Raw genomic sequence first — 19868 nt, forward strand, 5'->3', positions numbered from 1 at the left:
GCGATTGGGCAAAACATGGGCGACGATTAGCGCGGAGGAAAGAAATATGACAATAAGGTGTCTTGTTTTCAGTATAGCCAGCCTAAAAAGATACCTAGTGTATCTTTCTGGTAACGATAGGGTTAATAGTGCATGCATGTCACCCCACAGGACACTATTCGGAAGGGGCTTTTATTCGGGCGCATCCGTCGGTGCCAAGCAGAAAAACATGCTCAAGAAGAAGAAATCCAAGACAAAAAAGACGAAGCAGTCTGTCGCCGCAAATGCCTACCACCCCACCCTCGTGGCAGCCAACGCGATTCTGGACGTGATGGTGGATTTCCAGGCCTTCTCGCACTATGCGCGCAATGGTGCCAACGCAACCATCCGCGGCTCCCAGTCCAAAGACCTGTCTGAGACCACGCGAGAACAAATTGTAGAACTGTTTGAGAGCAACATGAAACGTCTGTACCAGGCATCGGACTGGGGCTACGACGCAGCGGCCAAGCGAACAGAACTCTTCGAGACTGAGGCGCGCTTTCTCTTTGTTTACGATGAGAGCGAATCACTAGTGGGCTTCGCGCACTTCCGATTCGTGGAGGACGACGGCGCTCTGGTGCTGTATCTGTATGAGGTACAACTGGCTGCCGCAACACAAAACCAAGGCCTTGGCGAGTTCCTCATGCAGCTGCTGCTGCTGGTTGCGAGGAAGCACGGAATGGAGCTCATGGTGCTTACCGTGTTCAAGAACAACACTGGCGCCATGAGGTTCTACAGAGAACGATTGGGCTTTGAGATTGATGAGACGTCGCCGAGTGCGTGTGGAGACGACTCGCAAGACTACGAAATCCTGAGCAAAAGCGTCACACAGGCGTAAGAATAGAGACCAATACGTTAAATTGCCCGTATAAATATCTCGAAAAGTCACTTTTCACCTGCAAACATGGGCTCTCCTCGCCGCAGTAGCTCTGGGTATCGTCATACGACGCTCGGGCCACAGCTTTTGATGAAGAAAAACACCTTCCAGGGTCTGGTGATCCCAGTAGCGCCGCTGCAACAGCAACAAGACGTCGCTTCGATCGTCTCGGAGGCACTGACAAAGCAGCCACGACTTCGGAAGTTCCAAGAGTTTCCTCGAGCCTCACGAATTCGCACTGCCGTCAGCAAAGACGGTAGCTCGAACGTCGTGGATGTAGTTGAGGAGTGCGATGACAATACGCTCATCGGCGTTGGAGATCGACTGTTGTACCTGCTGCAGCGCTGGCAAGTCAACAACGTAGTGTTGGTCGTAGCTCACCACGACTCCAGCCTCAGTGGGCGGCTGCTAGGCGGTGCGGAGCTCTACAAACTCACCACTGAAGCTGCCAAGCTGGTTCTGGAGCAACATTACTTGGATTCCGTCGCTGAAGCCGCCAAGATCTCAGCTGAGCTCACTGCAAAGGCAGCTGCTGCATCGGCACCGGAACAGAATCAAGAGAAGCTGCGCCAAGTGATTCCTGCGACGTGTGTCATGTCCAGCGCTACAGTCCCTACATGGCCGAAACACCACCAACCAACGAGCGATGGCGGAGGCCGTAAGGGCGTCAAACAAGGTCGTATCAACCACTTCCGACACCGAGAGATGATCGCTGCAGAGCGAAACCAGGAACCAGAACGTGTCGAGACTGGCGTAAACGAAGGTATCACCAGTGTCCTTAGTGCCAGAAGCTCCGGGAGTCTAGAGTGGCTGGGTATTTCTCGCGAAGAATGGCGCAAACTACGCAGTATCCGAGTTCCAGTCCGAGAGTTGCACTATCTTTTCATGTGCCTCGTTATCCTATTCGAAACGCCCATCGAGCAGCGCGATGCACGGAAGAGTAAACCCACTTCAAAGCAGCAAGAGCAGTTCGTACCGTCCGATTTTTCCTGGTCTCATTGTCGCCAAGTGCTGCATAAAGCATCGGAGTGGAGCTATCGTCTACGAGCTCTAAGGGGGAGTACATTGGCCCCCTCTCAAGCCACCGCTTTGCGTGCCATCTTCCAAGAACCGACATTCACTGAAAGCGCGTTCGTCCGAATCGCTGGAGGCGCAGGCACCAAGATTTATGCATGGCTACAAAAGCTTCTGGACCAGTACGATGAGAGAGATCTCGGCATGTTGCGTATCGACATAGCAGCCGACGTCGCATCTCAGGCAGCGTCACCAGCTTCTGTCGAAGCAAAAGAAGACAAGAACGAACAACCGGAAGATAAATACGACCAGGTCCAGACTGAAGAGAAGACGTCCCCAGTTCTCCGAGCTCTCCAGAACGTCAATAAGAGCCCCAAGTCTCCTGGTCGCAAGCCTTTCAAAATCGTCGATCCTGGTCGCCTATTTGGTCGACACCATGCAACGCAGTAAAGACTCGTGTATTTTGCATTGAGGAATACTTGCATTGATGTTAGGAACTTGTAATTAGTTAAAAAAAAAACAAGACCGCTCTAGACAGCGTTGGCATTCGCAGTGTCACGAACCTGACGCTCGATTCTCTTGCGGATATCGTCCACAGGTGACGCGCGGTCTCTAGGTTTGGCCAGGAGAATACCGGCAGTGATCAAACTGATGATGAGGATCGCGTAGACGAAAATATTGTAGTCCCAGATCGTGCGCATGCCTTTCAAGTAGTGGATCTGTACGCCCATAAGAGTCCGCAAGGCTGTGAGGCGGTCGTACTCAGCGAACGCTTGGTCGCAGAACTGCACCGACGGGATGGCGCAGAGCAGAACCAAGCCGAGATTGAATATCAACGAGTTCATGTACGTCCCGTGGAGCTTCATAGGGTGCAACGCGATGCAGAAGCAGCGCATACCAAACTTGAAGCAGCCTTTGACTGCACACGCTAGCAGGTAGGAGCTGAAGATGCCGACTGAGATTGTGCCAAACAGCGGGAACCAGCGGTCGAACCAGATGAAGTAGGTGTTGAGGAACGGCAATAGCGGCGTGTTCGGCAGCATGTAGAGCGCGATGTGGAAGAACCACATGCAGCTAATGACACTGGCGATGCACCCCAGAAGAAGCTTGAAAATTGGCTTCAGTGGATTGAAGTTCCGGTATTCTTCGTGACAGAGTTTCAGGTCCACCACGTCACCTTCGAGTAAATAGACGGACTGTTTGAACTTGTTGAGCGTCACGAAATCCAGGCGACGTTGTTTCTTGCGTTCCCAGGAGCTCTGGCCGTGGCCGGGGCGGTCCGTACTCTGTTTAATGGAGCGACCGATCTCCAGCAACTCCACCGATCGACGTTGTAGAATCAGCTTTTGAATTGCGTACACGTCGGCACTGATGAACTTCGGGCGATGGAAAAAGGCACTGCAAATACAGCATACATGTATCATGTTATCAACTGTCAACTCAACGAATAGATACAAGTAAGTAGACGTACAGGATCAGATCCATGGGCAACGCGACGAGTCCGATGCCGCAGAAAATGGAGAAGCCGAACCAGCCCACAAAACTCGTGAGCCCCGTGACGTACACGGGCACTGACACATCCATCGTCAGCGTTATATGCTGCATGGTGACGTTGCTGGCTGCGGTGACGATGGTGCTGGACAGAGTGGTACCGTCAACGTATGGCTGGAATCCCTCGGTGGCCGACATGGCGTTCACTTCCAGTGCTCGCATGGGGATGCTGCTCTTAGCGGACGTGAAATACAGCACGGTGATCAACGCTACAGCGACGAAGATTGTGCCAAGTTCCATCTTAATTGCCTCTCCCCATTGACTTTTCTTCGACGTGTCCTCGCCGTCGTCCGCTTCGTAGTAGAAGATCGCGAACGGGAGCAGTACCACGAGGAAGATGACGATGGACAAGAAGACCATCAGCCACAGAAGATCCATGTTGATATTGCCGCAGACAGAATTCCATCCTTCTGCGCAGCCGATGGCTGTCGAGTTATTCGCCACATCTAGCGGCAACAGAAGCACTGTTGCCTCTGCGAAGAATAGGCCGAAGATCTTTGGCAATATCAGCGTTAGCGCTATTCAAGATACAAGCGTAAAGACTTAAGACCGCATACCACGAGTGCTTTGGGAAAGTAGGCAGTGTTTTTGTCGTCGTCGTGCTGGAAGTACACGAGGATGTAGACGTTGCAGATGAGCAGTGCCACCGCAATGATAATCACGACGGCTAGCAGGAACAGATCCACCGCCATGGCGACAACAGAGGAGCTATTGCTTCTAAGCGAGTCCGCTCTCTTTGTTGTCGGCCCTTTACAACTTGCCTTTCTCGAAGGTAACGGACAGTGGCCACCGAAACGGACTCGCATATCTCATTTTAAACCAAGACACACAAGTGAAAGCGTTGCTATTTCTAACACACAAAACGAATACATGAGTGTTATCGTCCTTAATTAATGGAGTAGAGAGTTTGGATGTGGGCCTCAGGAGGTTCTTTTGACGCATTGCGACGGCGGTCGTAACCCCGTCACTCATGCAGTAATTGGACATAGTGTTGTGATCATCACCGGCTTCCACAGCAAAAAAAAATGCTTATAAATTTGCAAATGACTCGTAACAAAAACATCTTTTAGCTTGGCCAAGCAAAAGACAGAATGAAGTTGGGAGACTGCGGCTCGCAGCGAGCGGCTGCTCTAGTCCACCCATCTTGTGTGGTGTGGTGTACATTAAATACATAATGGTACAGAGTACCGATTGACTAGCTCTGCAAGCTGCCAGTACAGTTTGGTACTGTACATGCTTTCGCCCCACACCGAGATCTCCTACCACCCATGCACCAGGGCAACATGTTTAGGCGTGGGCAGGACCTTCGTGCTACACCTTTTTCTGTAGTGAAAACTTACGACATCGCTGAAGCTCGAGCGTGATCCGAGCACGCTTGGATCACCTTGGCCATCTGGATCCGCAGACACGAGGTGAAGCCGCAGCGAGGCTGCGTCTGCTGTGGGCTGACCGCGGACCAGTTGATGGCTTGACTTTGGCTGGTCTGAAGGCGTGGAAACGCCGGAAATATTTAACTGAGTTGTACCACTTGTAAATTACCGTTTGTTTTTTAAGTTCTAATTTAAAAATGACAGCGCAACTATCTTGTCAAACACAACATTTTCCTAGGAGTGATACTTAAGTGCCCTTTGTACATGTACTGTATTAATAGCACCCTTACCGAAGTACGATACTGCAAGCCTCCGAGGAGACGCCTCATATGGAGGCAGTTTCGCTGGAATTACCGTCTCTCGTGTCCAGTGGGAGACGGTTTTACCGGGATTACCGTTTCTATCGTCAAACTTCAAAAATTGGAGAGTGAAACCACGATCTCCAGAGGTTGATCTCCTTTGAGCAGTCTTTAGTAACACGGAATCTTCTTCAGACGGAGAAAGGCAACAAAACTCGTCGTTGTCTCCCTTTTGGATTGGTCAAAATGTGTTCTCCTTCCATTGTTTTACTACTGGCGATCATCCCTAAAAGGTCGCTAAACTTGCGTCAAAGAAGGATCATTTTCTTGCGATTTTCTACGCAGATACGTTAGCATAGAGCTCTTGTTTTGTCTAGGGGGTAGCAGGGTCTTTCCGAGCACGTACCACAAGCATATATTGACGCCGAGCTTGATTCCTTGCGCCCCCAGCGCCTCACTACTCTATTTGCTGTGAGCGTTCAAGATCGCAAGATCAGCAGCTTAACGTTTTGAGCTTCTCGCGTATTAATGCATCCCCCCAGGCATCCGAGATGCTATAAACTCTTTCGAGCCACCTGAGGGGTTTGTCGTTCTTCCTCCACGACGAAATGAGAAGTCTATCATCTTTTCCTATGGTGTTCGCCTAATCAAAGCCCCGGAAAACCCGTCAACGGAAGCCGATGTTGCTTCGCCGGCTATTTGAATGTGCTTGGCCGGCGATGTTTGCCGTGAGAGTGCGGTATCAATCCCACTGTCCAGTGGCAAGACGTCAGCTGCCACAAAGCATTTGAAGAAAGCTCACGATGTAACCTCAGAGCGGACTGAAGCCAGCCAGGAGAAGCGACGATCCCGTGACGAAGAGCTCGATCGTGTTCGTACCTCGCAGTTATTTCGCGACGACCGAGCACGGGTTTATGTTCTCATGGAAACGCTGCGTATAGTTAACAATAATCTTCCCTACCGCCTTGGAGAATACGACGAATCTATCTCGATTCGTGAGCTCGTCTTTAAGGATGGAATGCAAGCCATAATTAATGGGAAGATCGTCAGTCACTGTATCGTGGAGCTGTATGCATCAACTTAGAGGGCAATCGAGCTGATTCTGATTGCGGTTCGTATTGGAAGAGCTCCAATGTTCACAGTTGTAGGCGATTTTTGGACTTCGAAAGTACGAACTACAAAGTATCTCGGATTGCGGCTATATTTTATCGACGAGAGCTTTCAGCTGAAGTCGATACTCCTCGGAACACGTCACTTTAATCCACAGTACGGTGAGCGCAAAGGCGGTATCCGCGGCCCATTTCAGCGCTGGATCGGTGAAATTCTACGCGACTTTGGTCTGTCCCGTCGAGACTTGTTTGGCGCCACGTCAGATGCTGGATCCGGCGTGAAATGGATGATGCAGGAGGATCTAAAGCTAAACTGGCAATGGTGTATACCGCACATGACCAATGCGGCTACTAAGATTGCATGTGGTATGGTAGCGGACGCGTCCAAATCTAAAACCCCCGCCATGACAGATTTGACTCGCCGCATCGTCAAGACCGTCTACACAGTCAAGCATGTTGAAGTTATGGGTACACTTTTTGAAGAGCTGTGCGTCTTTAGAAAGAGTAAGCAATCCCCCCATCAGCTGCTGGACTATCGAGCACATCGATTTTTGGGCCTCACGCGTGTCATCAGACGAATTCTTAACCTATGGGAGCCTCTAGTGACGTGGTATGCTGAGAGACTTGACAAGGCGCGAAAGGAACGTGTTAGTCTTCCTGCCGGATTTCCATTGGAGCGGGATTATCAAAACCTCATTCAAATCTTGTCGATTTTACAACCTATAACGTCTATAAGCACTAAGGCCCAGGCTGAAAGTGCGAATCAAGTTGAGGCTCTATTGACTTTGTATAAGCTGCGAGTCACCGTCCTGGACAGTTCAAAGGCGCTTCGTGATTTTCGCTCTACTAAAGAGCGCCCAATGGCCTTCCGACCTGAGGATCTTACACTTCTAGCATCCAACACACGCACGCTTGTTCACGACGCTTTTCATAAGCGATTTTTCACGCGCTACACGGACCGAATTTTTTTTATCAAGTGCTCATTTGTATTGGAGATGCAGCTCTTCCTGCACCTCAACTTTAAAAGTTTCGACGGGTTTCTCAAGCGGGTTATTCAGTTGTGCAATGCTGATTCGAGTGGCGTCGCCACAGCAGCAGGGGATCGACACTTCACCAAGATTAAAAAGACGATTTATGACAAGGTCCGGTCGATTATGGTGGCAGTGGCTGCCCCGGAGGAAGTACGGCCATCCCCACCAGTTGATGATCAGTCTCCGGCACCTTCAACGCTTTTCTCCGAGGACCTCATGGAGCTATTTGCCGATGTTATCGACACAGATCCAACCGAACCTGAGTCTACTCAAGATCTAAATTCTACTCGTATTGACGAAGAATTGGAGAGATGGGAAACAGCCCCTACCTCTCTCCAGATCAATGGCAGTCGCGCTGAGACCAAACTAGAGTTCTGGAAACGTCAAGCAGAGACTGGTACATACAAGTTTCTTCCACTCGTAGCACGGATTTTGTTCGCAATCCCTTCTTCTTCCGCTCAAATCGAACGCGACTTTGGAACAGCGGGGCAGCTGGTAACCCCGCAACGAGGCTCCATAGCACCTCATAATGTGGATATGTCGGCATCTCTAAACTGCAACAGGCAGTTCGTGGATGTGACGCAGTGTCCAAAGATTCACGTACGTGACATCGACAAGTTTATTCCGTCGAATGTCAAGGTGGGAATGGAGGAAGACGACGCAGAGGGTTGTGAGCTGCTGAGCGGGTACTTTTCAAGTGACAGTGAGGAAGATATCGAAGATACGGAGACGTAGACAACTGAATATTACATATAAGATTTAGCCATGTCATTATTACCCATTAGTATATCTTCTTGTCCTAATTTCCTCGTCTGTCTGAGTTTAGTGACTCGCATGGTCAAGCAAGAATTCTGCAAGTCGCAATGCCTCCTCTGCTCTCAATTTTTTCATTGTTTTTCTCTCTTCAGAGAGGCGAGGCTCCTGGTTCGCTCTACGGGCTGTCGTCTGGAGTGGAAGTCTTCGTGAGCTTGTTTTTGGTAGTGAACTGGGCTTCGTAGTATTGGTTTTTAGACCCCGAGACCTCGCCAACGCACGCGCAACAACCTTTTGTTGCGCGGATCGGCGAACAGATTGCAGATCGATACTTAATTTGATGTCTTGTTCGCAGGTCGGCTTAGGATACCGCATTAGTTTGTGTAGTTCCTGCGCATCTTCGGACAGCTTAGCCCGATTACTTCCATTTAGTTTGCCCACATGAACGTTGCTGATGTACATCTCCTTCTCTTCATCAAGCGACATAGAAGTTGCAACTATTGCTGGGGGCATCGAGGACGTGGCACGATCTATTGCGTTGTCTTCGCCACCTGATCGCTTATCTCGTACCGCGCTACTTCCATGCTGCGCAACAGCTTGACTTTTTGACGTCTATCACCTTAACAGTTTGCTGGGAAACGAATGCTCGAAGAAAGTTCATCTACACGCAATAGATCAGTAGCTACAGTCGTTTGCTTGTAATCTTCGAATGATTGCAATAGTCTCGCTTCTTTCTTCTCGTGCGCTGCGTTTTTCCTCTGCGCAGTGTCGGCCGAACAATCGACTTGGCTTTCTTTTCCGCAGCAGTTTTTGTCTGCTCCATCACTGTTGTAGTATCCTTCTTAATAGCGTTAATCTGTTCTTCAACACCTTTTAGGATTTCCCGACATTGTGCTGCCACTGTGAGTCGGATTTTTGCACTCACTTGTTCTACATGAGCTTTTAGAACGTCCTGTACGCACTGCTCCATGCTGGCGTAAAGCTGTTCTTGGAGACGCTGGATTGTCTCCGTCATACGGACGTCAGCTACATGTGCTTGGTGTACAGCATGAGCTTCGACGGTAGCTCGTGCTTGGGCCTGAGCGACGTCGTTAGCTGCAGCAATTGCGGACTGTAGCTGTGTGTTTACGTGCTGCTCGATAGCAGTCGGGTCTATTTGAGTTGAGCGAATCATCTCAGCCAGCGCCAGGGTTCTTTGTTCGGCTTCATCGCGTGCTTGTTGAGCACGGGACTCGGTGTACAGCAGCTGCTGAGCTTGAAGCTGCTGGCTAGTGTGAAGCTGTAGCTGACACTCAGCGATATCTTGTGCTTGCGCTGATACGTGTGCAATATCGCCATTCCTAGCCTGTAATTGGATACGTCCGCGCGTGAATCTTCGTCATACACCACGAGGTCTTCACTGTTCGGGGACGCCATTACGAGAGAGGAATGCCAGCGACGTCTCCTCAGTAAAACATTATGTGCAGTCATCTAAAACTTAGGAGGCATTGATCGCATTTTAACCAATGAAATAAATGCAGAAATCATCCAACCCAGAGGCAGAAAGTAGAGATCAAGGAGATCAGGGAGTTTTTCGCTCCGATTAAGTTCGTCTCTCTCGGCTTAAATGCGAGAGAGAGGAGATTTAAAACCTTGAGAGATGATCTCTCGAGGTTTTTCATCTCCCTATTTTTGAAGGAGATCCGTCTCCGTCTCCTCTCCTTCTAGGCTTGCAATACTGAGCTTGTGCACATGAGGGGTCGCGTGGTTTTAAAATTAGAATACGTGAGCTAAACGAGAGGCGTTACTGCAACCACAATACGACAAGACGACAGGAAATAATGCAACCTTATCTCCTAAAGCGACCACAAAAACATATGGTCTCTGGTAATTTATAATAAATGACGTGGCCACGTCGTCGCCGTCATCAATAGCAGTGTAAATAACGCCACAACATCCTAAATTTAGAGTTATTGTAACAGCATTAAATGCGTGTGCACCACACCTGGGTGTGTTTCTTACACTACACTGTGTGGAACACAATTTTTCACACTTAGCAAATATTTCAAGGATCCAACACCGCAGCAAGGATGGACGGAAGGTTCGCCTCGCTCCGGGGAGCTGGGTGCGCGCGCGCCATCTACGAGCTCATGGACATGAAGAACACGCTTGAAAAGATCGGCTGCAAGCCTCGAGAAGATACTAATAGCTCAGATGGAGTTACTGTCACGCATTATGGTGAGCGAAGGAGAGCATCTACGTGCTGGCGTCTGAGATTGCCAATTCTGGTGCGAGTCATGACGGGCACCTATCCTTCGGATCTTTGCTAGAAATGGCAATCAACAGATTGAATGGGTAGTATGGTAGTATGCTAGCGGCTTTTGTATTAACGGATAACACAGCTACATCTACCTACTTCAGTTGCTTGAGCAGTTTCTCATTAATAGACTTCGTATTATCCACAGTGCGACGAGCCATACGGCTCTTGCTCGATTTACAGAGTATTATTCACAGCATTCGGAGACGCATAGCTTCCACATCACTCTTGGAAACGTTTCTGCATTGCCAGCGAAGATTCGCGGTCACATAGCTGTAAGCTTGGGCCACAACAAACACGCCACAGCTTGAGTAGTCGGGTTGCTGTGGAACTTCAATCCACTCAATAGGGTCTATGCATAATTTTGCCGCAGGTGCCGATGCTTTACTCCATCTCGCCACAAAACCACAAAGCCCTTCCATAACTGAGTTACCATCGCCGTCCTTAACACCGCTCCAAACCACCTCCATGTCCCCATGATAACCTTCGTCAATCAGGGGCTCATACAGGTAGGGATGCACATGTAATGTGTCCTTGGCTTCAACGTAGCGTAACGTAGTTATTATGATACCCCAGTGGCTTTGGTTCAGGTTGACAGGTTGAATCATGAACTTGGTAAAAGTGATACGCGTGTTTGGTGTCTTTGGCCATCCAACAGCTGCCGTCAATGATGACAGGACGTAGCAATCCCGCATCGTGCTTCCAATGAATTCCAAACAGAAGTCAATTGGGCTATCATTCAGCCATCCTCTACAGAGTCCACCAACAACGTTTTCGAAGGCGATGCAGGCCTTACCCGACCGTGTCGTGTATTCAGAACTCAGTCGACTGGATGCAAACTTTGAAATCACCTCGTTTGCCATGGTGTAGTGTCGCTCCTTTACAGCATCAACTGATAGCCCACTCGTTTCAGTCTCCACAGCAAATAGATCCACATCGGAGTTTACCTTCCGCCAGTTTTTCTCCAACCATTTCCGATCTTCGAACCATGCTTGTACCTGGGCCTTTACCGCGTAGAATGTAATTGCAGCTCCCACGTATTGTCTAGTACAAATCACAGCTCACAGTTATAGCAACCACAATATGACGACCATAAAAAGCAACCATACGAGAATGAAAACCTTACCCGCTATATTTCCAAAGTTTGGGGTCGATAGAAGCCACGAGATCGAGCACGATTCCTTGTTTCTTGATGCGGTCGTCGAGTGGATCTGGGTGACGTTGCTCGGACTTAGCTGTCTTGATTAAAGCTTGCATTGACCGCGTGATGTCTCCAGGGATTACAAATGGGTGCATGTACGTAGCTGGTCGTACAGCTTCCCAGCTGCATTCGATTGTGCGACCCCTGAGGTACGCATCGTCTAGTTGGACAGGGTATTTGTCTATCATGCCCGCCACAGCTCTGACATTCTTTGTGTTGCGAGCCCAAACACCAAACTCGTCAAGCTGTACGGTAAGATCGCTAGGGTATTTGTGCACGGCGAGACGAGTATGAACTGAGGTAAGCTTTGTCTGTCTTAGCTGCTTCGGATTTGATCGTTGTCTCCCTCGGGTCTTCAGCTTTTGGACGTTTATGATATCCACTTGCCGCGTAGGCATCGCTGAGTCGGTAGTTGGATGTACATCAGATTCACCAACCTCACAATTTTCGACTTTATGTAATCAACTGCATTCTCGTAATCATCTGCATTCTTGTTATCAGCTTCATCTGTAATGGACACCAGCGATTGTACCTTGCTCACGATTATGGGCTTCCGTGACATTTCTATAGCTTTCTGCGTTGATGGGACGTCCTCACAGTCGCTGCTACCGTCAGTGTTGGCATCCATATTTTGTAGCCCCTCCATAATACTAGCAGTGACCACTGCATTTTCAAAATCAAACAAAGAATCCATGTCTTCATCAACGTCTTCATCGTTGTTGTTGTCTCTACACGGAGTCGAAGCCACTTTCCTCCCTCGTAATCCAACTTCAACGGTATCTTTCCAATCTTGAAGTTCTCGATAAAAATCAGCACTGGCCAATTCGGACAGATGCTGGAGCAGTGGCTCTAGCATTGCCTTTGCGTAAGAGTACTTTTCACCAGATGTCAGCACAACTTGGTTTGCACGTTCGTCCCGGCGCAATCGAACAAATACAACCTCTTTCTCACTATCGGATGCCGCATGTGATTGTTTCTATTCGAAAGGACGTGAATCTTCGTACACGTTCGGCAACCTTATCGGTCTCGGCAACCTTAACTTTGACGTATTGACAATTGGTTGAAACGCATCGGCTGCTAAACAGAGCTCTTCTTTGGTGTCCAACGCGTCGAAAGTACTCCATCGTTCGTGGACAGAGATTCCAGGTAGCACATTGAAACCATGGCCATGGCTGGCAACATGCATGAGATGACAGCACGGTAAGTGGTGGCTTGTATAAAATAAGCAGGTACAGGTCCACTCAACGTCGTCACACTCGTATTTGTGATGACCTCCGTAAACATCCCATTTCGAAACGGATACTTTGCGCTCGCAATTTGTGCTTTCAGCTCGGTTCACGAATTTTTCCCATTCTCTTTTCACCAGATCCAACACAAACGGAGAGAGCCTCCTTGATATGGCCCTTAAAAATGTAGGAACCGTCTTGGGCAATCGAGAGGAAGAATGCTGTTTCCCGATTTCAGATGTAATCTGCCGCGTGATGATCATCTGGTGCTGGAGTAAACCCGCCAACGTCTTGTCAATTCTGGTCTTGAGGCCAAGAAGCATCTTCAAGTATTTCCAGTTACACTCGATCCTGTTAGTTGTCGTATTACCAGCAGTAAAATGTTTTTCGCGTTCATAGTTCGACCACATTTGTCGACACGAATGCCAATTTTTTTCAAAATATGCAAAGAAGTTGCTCCTCCTTGACTTTTTGCAGTATTTCTTCATTGCATCATATGCAGATACATACGCGTCTTGTGTGCGGCTGCCAGTAACCACAACAAATGAGTGAAAAGGCAAAAGAGAAATTCGCTGACTGTAACGCACCAATACAGCATCTTCGTCAGCAACTCGATAAGTTCTTCTCTCTGTGCCATCTTGAGCTCAAATACTTTGCGTTTCATCACCTTTTTCCAGTATGTAATGGCGTGGAATTGACAGAGTAGCACCTGGGCGGTTGGAAAGCACTCCTCTAGCACTTGCCACTCTACAAAATCTTTGTCGATAACCACACTCGTGACGTCTTTCCACTTTGGATTTTTGTCCTTGCAATATTCCAAGATCGTTTTAATCGTGACAGCGTTCTCACTGAGGCAAATAAAGTCAACCACTGGGAACCCTCTACCCGTACACGTAGTGACAACCAAGCTCCCTACACAACAGTAGCAACCAAATGAGATTCAAGGTTGTTGTAAAAAATTAAGGTTGCGCTTAAGGTTGCTATAAACATAAGGTTGCTTTTCTGAACGTACCTAAATGGTAGCCAAGACTGTTCGTTCCGTGCGTGAAGTCCATCGTCAAGGTTTCACCCTACCGCTCAAACATCATCTTTTGCACTTTCGTTTGCATGATGGCTCCACAGTTGATGTTCATCTGGTCCTGGATAACGAGCACATCGCTACCTTCAATCTGTCGAAGAGCATGCAGCAAGTCTTTCATACGATCCTGAGCGGAATCTGGCCCCATGATACTTCGGAGAAGATTTCTGGTTTGCTGTGGTGTCACTTTACAATCTTTACAGCGGAAGACATTGCATACCAGTCGGTTAGATTGAATATTACCACCCATAATAAAAAATGAACAACTAACCAATGCGGTCGTTCAAGAAATTGGTGATGTGGGTAGAAGAAACACGCGCATCTGCCAATGTTTTCACATCCTCCAGATCTTGTTCGTCCAGCGGCAGCGTCGCCGTTGTCAAGTAGCTTGAAGCTTGTGTTCTGCTGTTGTCGTGCGAGTGGGTATGGTTCTGAAACAGCAACAAGTTTATAGATGTCAGCCGGATTCTTTATCACGCACACATTAATAATAAGTCTCGAACCTGGTTTCGTAGCACGATTTCGTAGTGATTGCCCGAAACGCGACTCACGGTGGCCGTTAACCGTTCTGTGCATTTGCAGTACCGCTGCTTTCGATTGCGATGCCCCTCGGACCTTGATTTTTGGGATACACCGTGAGTGCACCGGTAGATTCTTTCCGAATACTCAAACGAAGTAGGGATTTGTGCTTGATGCGCGCTATATTAAAACAAAATAAGAGCCCTTTTCATGAATATATTTAGACAGATCACACCAGTAAAACAAGCGTACGTGTTGTAAGACGCCGTTCGTTCGGAGCTCCGCACACGAAACTTTAAATTCTTCTTCTCCATGTATTTCTTGAATTCCTTTTCAAAATCAATCCACAGCAAAAGTGGTGCCTTCGGCCTGAGCGGCTACACCACGTTCACTATTTCGTCGTCACCACCACCGTTCATGGAGTCCATCTCTTCTAGGTGCTTACTTTTTCGGATTCTAGGCGTGTAATCTGCAGTGGATTTGGGCAGGCGTGTAAGTCTGGATCGCTCACGCTGTGTACCTTCTGCCGGACCCGACTGTCCCCCAATTTTCTGCTTCTTGGAGGGACGCGGCAGCGACCGCAGGTGTGGTGACTCGCGGATTAACTTCTCTTTCTTCGTAGAGGCTAAAATAACAAATTAAATATAAAATTACCTTCGCTAAATCAACCACAACCGCTTTAAAGCAACTTTACCTGCGTGTGTCTTCTCGTTTCTCTTTTTCTTTGTCTTCTTGCGTTGCACACGAGCTGCAAAACACACCCCAATGTTAATATAAGTAATTGCCCATCGCAAAAAATTAACATGACAGCAAACGTGCGTACCAGCGCTCAATGATAGATCACTCTTTGACTCCAAAAAGAAATCTTCCCCTTCCGCGTTGCTATCCTCCTCGCCCGCAGACGCATCCTCGTCTCTGCTATCATCGCTACTGCTGTCGTTGGCGTATTCGATGCCAATTACCGCATACAGATCTCGCAGCCTCGTACGTCCTCGCCAGTCTACGGATTCGCACATAAGGTCAAACTAACTTTTGCTGCGTCAGGCGCAAGTACTGCAGTACGTACCAGGCTTGGCCGCGTCCTGCGCACGACTCATGGGTCTTCAGTTGCGTCAGCGTCGGGTGTGGAGCTCGTGTTCCTGGCGCAGCCGCGCGTTCTTCTCGCTCCCGCGCAATTTCTGAAATGGGAGGCTCAGAATGATCGTATTTAAAACGAATCGAACTTAAAAGAGCAGATACGTACCTAAGACGGAATCGTTTTTTTTGGATTTTAGTTTCGCAGGTAATTTATGAATTTGGGTAACGCAACCATAAAGTCTTTAAAACGACCATAAATGTCTCAATTTACGGTTGCGGTAATCACTCCGGAGCTGAACGAGGGTCCCTCATAATTCGATGACGCGATCCCGGCCAGCTGCTGGCTGGCTGGCAGTCAGCCAAAGCCTTTCTCTCGAGCCCGTCGCGGTGTCGTACAAGGGAGATGACGTGAGACTTTGTCTAGTTGAGACCATTCGCAATCGCGGAGCGCGCCGACCAGGCCCAAGGATTCCTTGAAGTGAAGAAATCCCTGGCCGCCAGGATAGTACATATACAGTCACACTGTGCTGTACAGAATCCCGGGTACTGTACACATTGCTCCCGAGTTTGTCGGCGTTGACATTGGCAATTTGCCAACCGAAAGTTATAACTGACCGACTGAATAATAGTGTCTTTAGAAAGGGATGATCAGACCGCGCAAATGCAGCTCGAAGGGTGAGTTTATCAAGTCGCAGCAATCCATTTCTTGTAAAATACATGTATTAGACCAAAACTATTAGAACAACATGTTTCTTAATACATGTACCTATTTGTACATGTATTATTATAAAAATTAAATTTGTAGCATACATTGTGCATTACTGTACATGTACCGGTACTGTGCATCTTGCGAGGCGATGACTTCGTGCCGCTTGTGCATACAGTACCTGACTTGCCGCTCTGCAACTACTTTATTAAACGCTTTTCCCGTTCATGAGCTGTAGGTTTACCCGTCGCAACATTTGATACTTCTGTATTAATACATGCAGGTCTTTTAAACGCCCTACTACAACTACAATACCGTTCTTCTAATAGAGATTACTGAGGCGACTCGCCACTGAAGAAAACACAATTGCAGGTCCCAGTATTAATATGGTAAGTGTACAGTATTGTTCTGTAGCATTGCACTTGCCATTCCTCCTGATTACATAAATTACACTTGCCGTCAACAAATGGAAGGCGGCAACACGATCTCCGCCCGAATCATCACCTCTCATTCAGCAGTCTCGATAATCTTCAGCCGTACACTGTAGCAACCGAGCAAAGTTTGCTTCAAACCGTGCGTTAATTTAAATAGAGAGATGGCGCAAGACGTACGGGCTTCCACTGGAGCGAGATGGCTCCCGTGTGCTGATTCTTGTTGGTAGTCGCTCCGAGTCGGAGTCCGACGGCGGGGTCTTGCACGACGCTGCACCATCATGCGGTCATATTCTTGAAGTGAAATCGCGCTGTGCAGATCAAGACATAAGCCCCTTTATTTTACCGTAGTACATGTATGAAGGTTGAGCTTCGCACTGTTGGCGGAGCTTTATTACTACCCTAGTAAAAAGCTTTAATAAAGCTCCGCCAACAGTGCGAGGCTCAAAAGCGTGCACGTACCGGTACAGCAATACTGCCACAGCTTGCTAGGCCTAATGTATTGCTACCAAAGACACGAAGTGTATTTTGGTGGATGAGGATTGTTGCCAGGCAACCACTTCGGTGGGTGGTTGCTCCGGTGCGCTAGACATGCACGACAATGCCATGCCGGCCGCCGGAAACCAATGGATCGAGGACGCGATCACGTTGCAGTAGTACTGTAGCTCTCGCAACCTCGCTACATGTACCTCGCGCGAGCAAAAACACTTTCTAGATAAATTGAAGAACGTCGACATCACGATACTTTCGTGCTGCATGAAAGCGCGACATCTTCTTGACTCAGCGCTGAACATTGTTCAGTGAAATCTGCGCGCTTTTCGGCGATTGAAAAGCAGCCCGAAATATCCTTACGGCGAGTCGCCGGCGACAGCCCCACTTCAATCCACGGCTCTCGCCTGCCATGTTGGTCGCGGTGAGTGGGAGAGTGGCGGACCTTGTGTGTTGGTCTCGGGTGAGCGTCACCAGCTGCGAGGAGTGCTTCCACCAGATGCTTCTCGGCGAAAACTTGGTGTTTGTATGCTGCTGACTCGTTGCAGCTAGTCAGTTCAGGTTAGAGGAAGTCGGACCACCGCCGCGGAGGTGTACATGTACTATAATAGCTCATCGGTCACGACAACACCAACCCTCGAAGGCGTATGCATCCGCCGGCTGGTCTACTATCTGTCGCGGCCGTTTTCGAGACAGTGATCCTCGCTTTCCAGGCTGCCACTGCCGCTCACTCTTCATTTTGGGAACTCCCTCCGAATTGAACACTCGTACCGAGTCGCTGGACCGATCCCAAAGCGAGCTCTAGCCTTTCCAAGCCCTCGTCGGTCTGTTCTCACACTCGAGACCGTCACTCGCCTTACGTTCGATTTCGAAATTCGAAGGCGAATCTCGTTGTGCAACCGCTCCACATCCCGAGGAGCGAAGGCATCCCATCCGAGCGCGCGTTCCCCTGGTTCTGGGCCACGAGACTTCCTTCAAGCGGTGCAGAAGCAGGTTCGCATCGTTAGCAACAAGTGGTGAAGCCAGCCCCCATTCCTTTCTCCAGCAGCACACGACGCCCCGAGACGATAGCCTCAGTTGTGAAATCGAGCTGCTCCAGACAATTGAGCTTAGCAGCTTTGGAAATGTCCATTGAAAGCGTACAAGACAACGACGCTACTGGCCAGCAACGGCCCTCTAACATGGCTAACAAGACTGTGCGTACACTGCAGCCCCCCATGGCTCAGCAGGCCCAATACTCGGACATGCTTCTCGGTGACATGGGAATGATGGGCTGTGACGTCGACGCTTGGTCACGGACGCAGCAACAGCAGCAGTATGCTCAACAGCCACAACAGTTCGGCTTCGCCTGCCCTCCAGCAGTGCTCACCCGCCACACTTCGATGCCTGTCCGTCAGATGACCCCCACGCAGTACCAGCAGTCACAGCCGACGTCATTCGCCATGGGCGTGCCGCCAACACTCGCACGGCATCACAGCCACGGCTACGTGTCAGTTATGCAGCAGCACCAGGGGTACCAAGCATCTATGAACGTGCCGATGCCTCCTCGCCAGGTGCACGTGAACGAAATGCAGTACCTTCTCGAGATAAGTATGGGCCAGCAGCAGTACCAGGTTCCGTCACAACGCATGATGAAGTCCGAGCCTACCTCATCGGCCATGAACGTCGAGCCCATTGCCTTCACCCATGCCGACCACAATACGAAGGTTGCCATGGACGATCTCGACCCCATTGCCTACTCCGTGTTTGGACACGCTGCCCCCAAGCCCGCGCTTCCCGGCATGCCTCAGGACATCCAGCAGATCGAGTCGGCCTTTGACTCGTTGGACCGGCTTCTTCCTGAGATTGAGCAGGAAATGCTGTTCCGTTCGCCGGAACTGGACCAGTTCGCACAGGCAACCATTGCTGCTCACGTCAAGTCGACCACCAAGTCTCCAAAGAGCATGGCTACCTGCAAGGTGGGCGGCTGCGAACGTCGTGTGCGCTCCAAGGGATTCTGTAAGACACACGGCGGTGGTCGTAAGTGCAGCATTGAAGGTTGCAAGAAATCGAGTCAGAATGGTGAATTCTGCATCGGCCACGGCGGTGGCAAGAAGTGCAAGGAGGAAGGTTGCGCCAAGGCGGCTCAGTCGCATGGTCTGTGCAAGGCTCATGGCGGAGGTGCACGCTGCAAGTTCCCTAACTGCAACAAAAGCTCGCAGGGCGGCGGTCTGTGCCGCGCCCACGGTGGAGGTAAGCGTTGCCAGGCTGCTGGTTGCCCCAAGGGCGCACAGCGCGGCAACTTCTGCGCCACTCACGGCGGCTTCCGCAATTGCAAGATCGAGGGCTGCGTGCGTACCGACCGTGGCGGTGGTTTCTGCGAGGTGCACCGTCGTGGTCGCCTCTGTAAGGTCGAAGGCTGCAAGAAGCTCTCGCGCAACCAGGGCATGTGTACCATGCACATCCGCGAGGACAAGCAGGATTCTGTTGATCTCAACCTGCCAGAGCCTGTTGCTGCTGCCTTAGCCGTCTGAAGAGTGTGACAGTCCTCAGCTTCGGGTGATCAACTCCTGGACTTTCGGTCCTTCTCTCTCTCTACAATTTCTGCGTCAACGTTATCCCTCATTCGATTGGAAAATGAGGAGGAGAAGAACAAGGAGTCGATCTCCGACTTTGCCCGAGCTGTACTCTATCGCTTAGGCCTATTTGTCTCTATGTCTCAAGCTTGTATTCATCGGCGTCGTACCATCCAGTCTACAGTAGTCTACGTGAAAACCATTGTCAAGTATTTAAGCGTTTGGTGAATCAATAAAGCAATGTATCAACTTCGTCTTTACTTGTAGT

At 49.5% G+C, this 19868-nt stretch overlaps 4 protein-coding genes across 4 annotated transcripts; 3 read left to right on the forward strand and 1 right to left on the reverse strand.

Moving 5' to 3' along the window:
• Window positions 1-310: 310 nt before the first annotated feature.
• Window positions 311-856, forward strand: PITG_06396 (N-acetyltransferase, putative; the record flags this gene model as incomplete). The annotated part of the gene is made up of 1 exon (XM_002998480.1): window positions 311-856. The coding sequence occupies one exon, from the start codon at window positions 311-313 to the stop codon at window positions 854-856; it is 546 nt and encodes a 181-aa protein (XP_002998526.1).
• Window positions 857-922: 66 nt separating this feature from the next.
• PITG_06397 (uncharacterized protein) lies at window positions 923-2359 on the forward strand (the record flags this gene model as incomplete). Its single annotated transcript, XM_002998481.1, has 2 exons — window positions 923-2170; window positions 2237-2359. 2 exons carry the CDS (start codon window positions 923-925, stop codon window positions 2357-2359), a joined length of 1371 nt encoding a protein of 456 aa, XP_002998527.1.
• Window positions 2360-2439: 80 nt separating this feature from the next.
• Window positions 2440-4152, reverse strand: PITG_06398 (uncharacterized protein; the record flags this gene model as incomplete). Its single annotated transcript, XM_002998482.1, has 3 exons — window positions 2440-3307; window positions 3381-3955; window positions 4018-4152. 3 exons carry the CDS (start codon window positions 4150-4152, stop codon window positions 2440-2442), a joined length of 1578 nt encoding a protein of 525 aa, XP_002998528.1.
• Window positions 4153-17793: 13641 nt separating this feature from the next.
• On the forward strand, window positions 17794-19853 carry PITG_06401 (uncharacterized protein; the record flags this gene model as incomplete). The annotated part of the gene is made up of 1 exon (XM_002998483.1): window positions 17794-19853. One exon carries the CDS (start codon window positions 18227-18229, stop codon window positions 19556-19558), a length of 1332 nt encoding a protein of 443 aa, XP_002998529.1.
• Between the last annotated feature and the right edge of the window lie 15 nt (window positions 19854-19868).

The sequence above is a fragment of the Phytophthora infestans genome, genomic scaffold, assembly GCF_000142945.1.
Source record: "Phytophthora infestans T30-4 supercont1.8 genomic scaffold, whole genome shotgun sequence".
Classification (NCBI taxonomy): domain Eukaryota; phylum Oomycota; class Peronosporomycetes; order Peronosporales; family Peronosporaceae; genus Phytophthora; species Phytophthora infestans.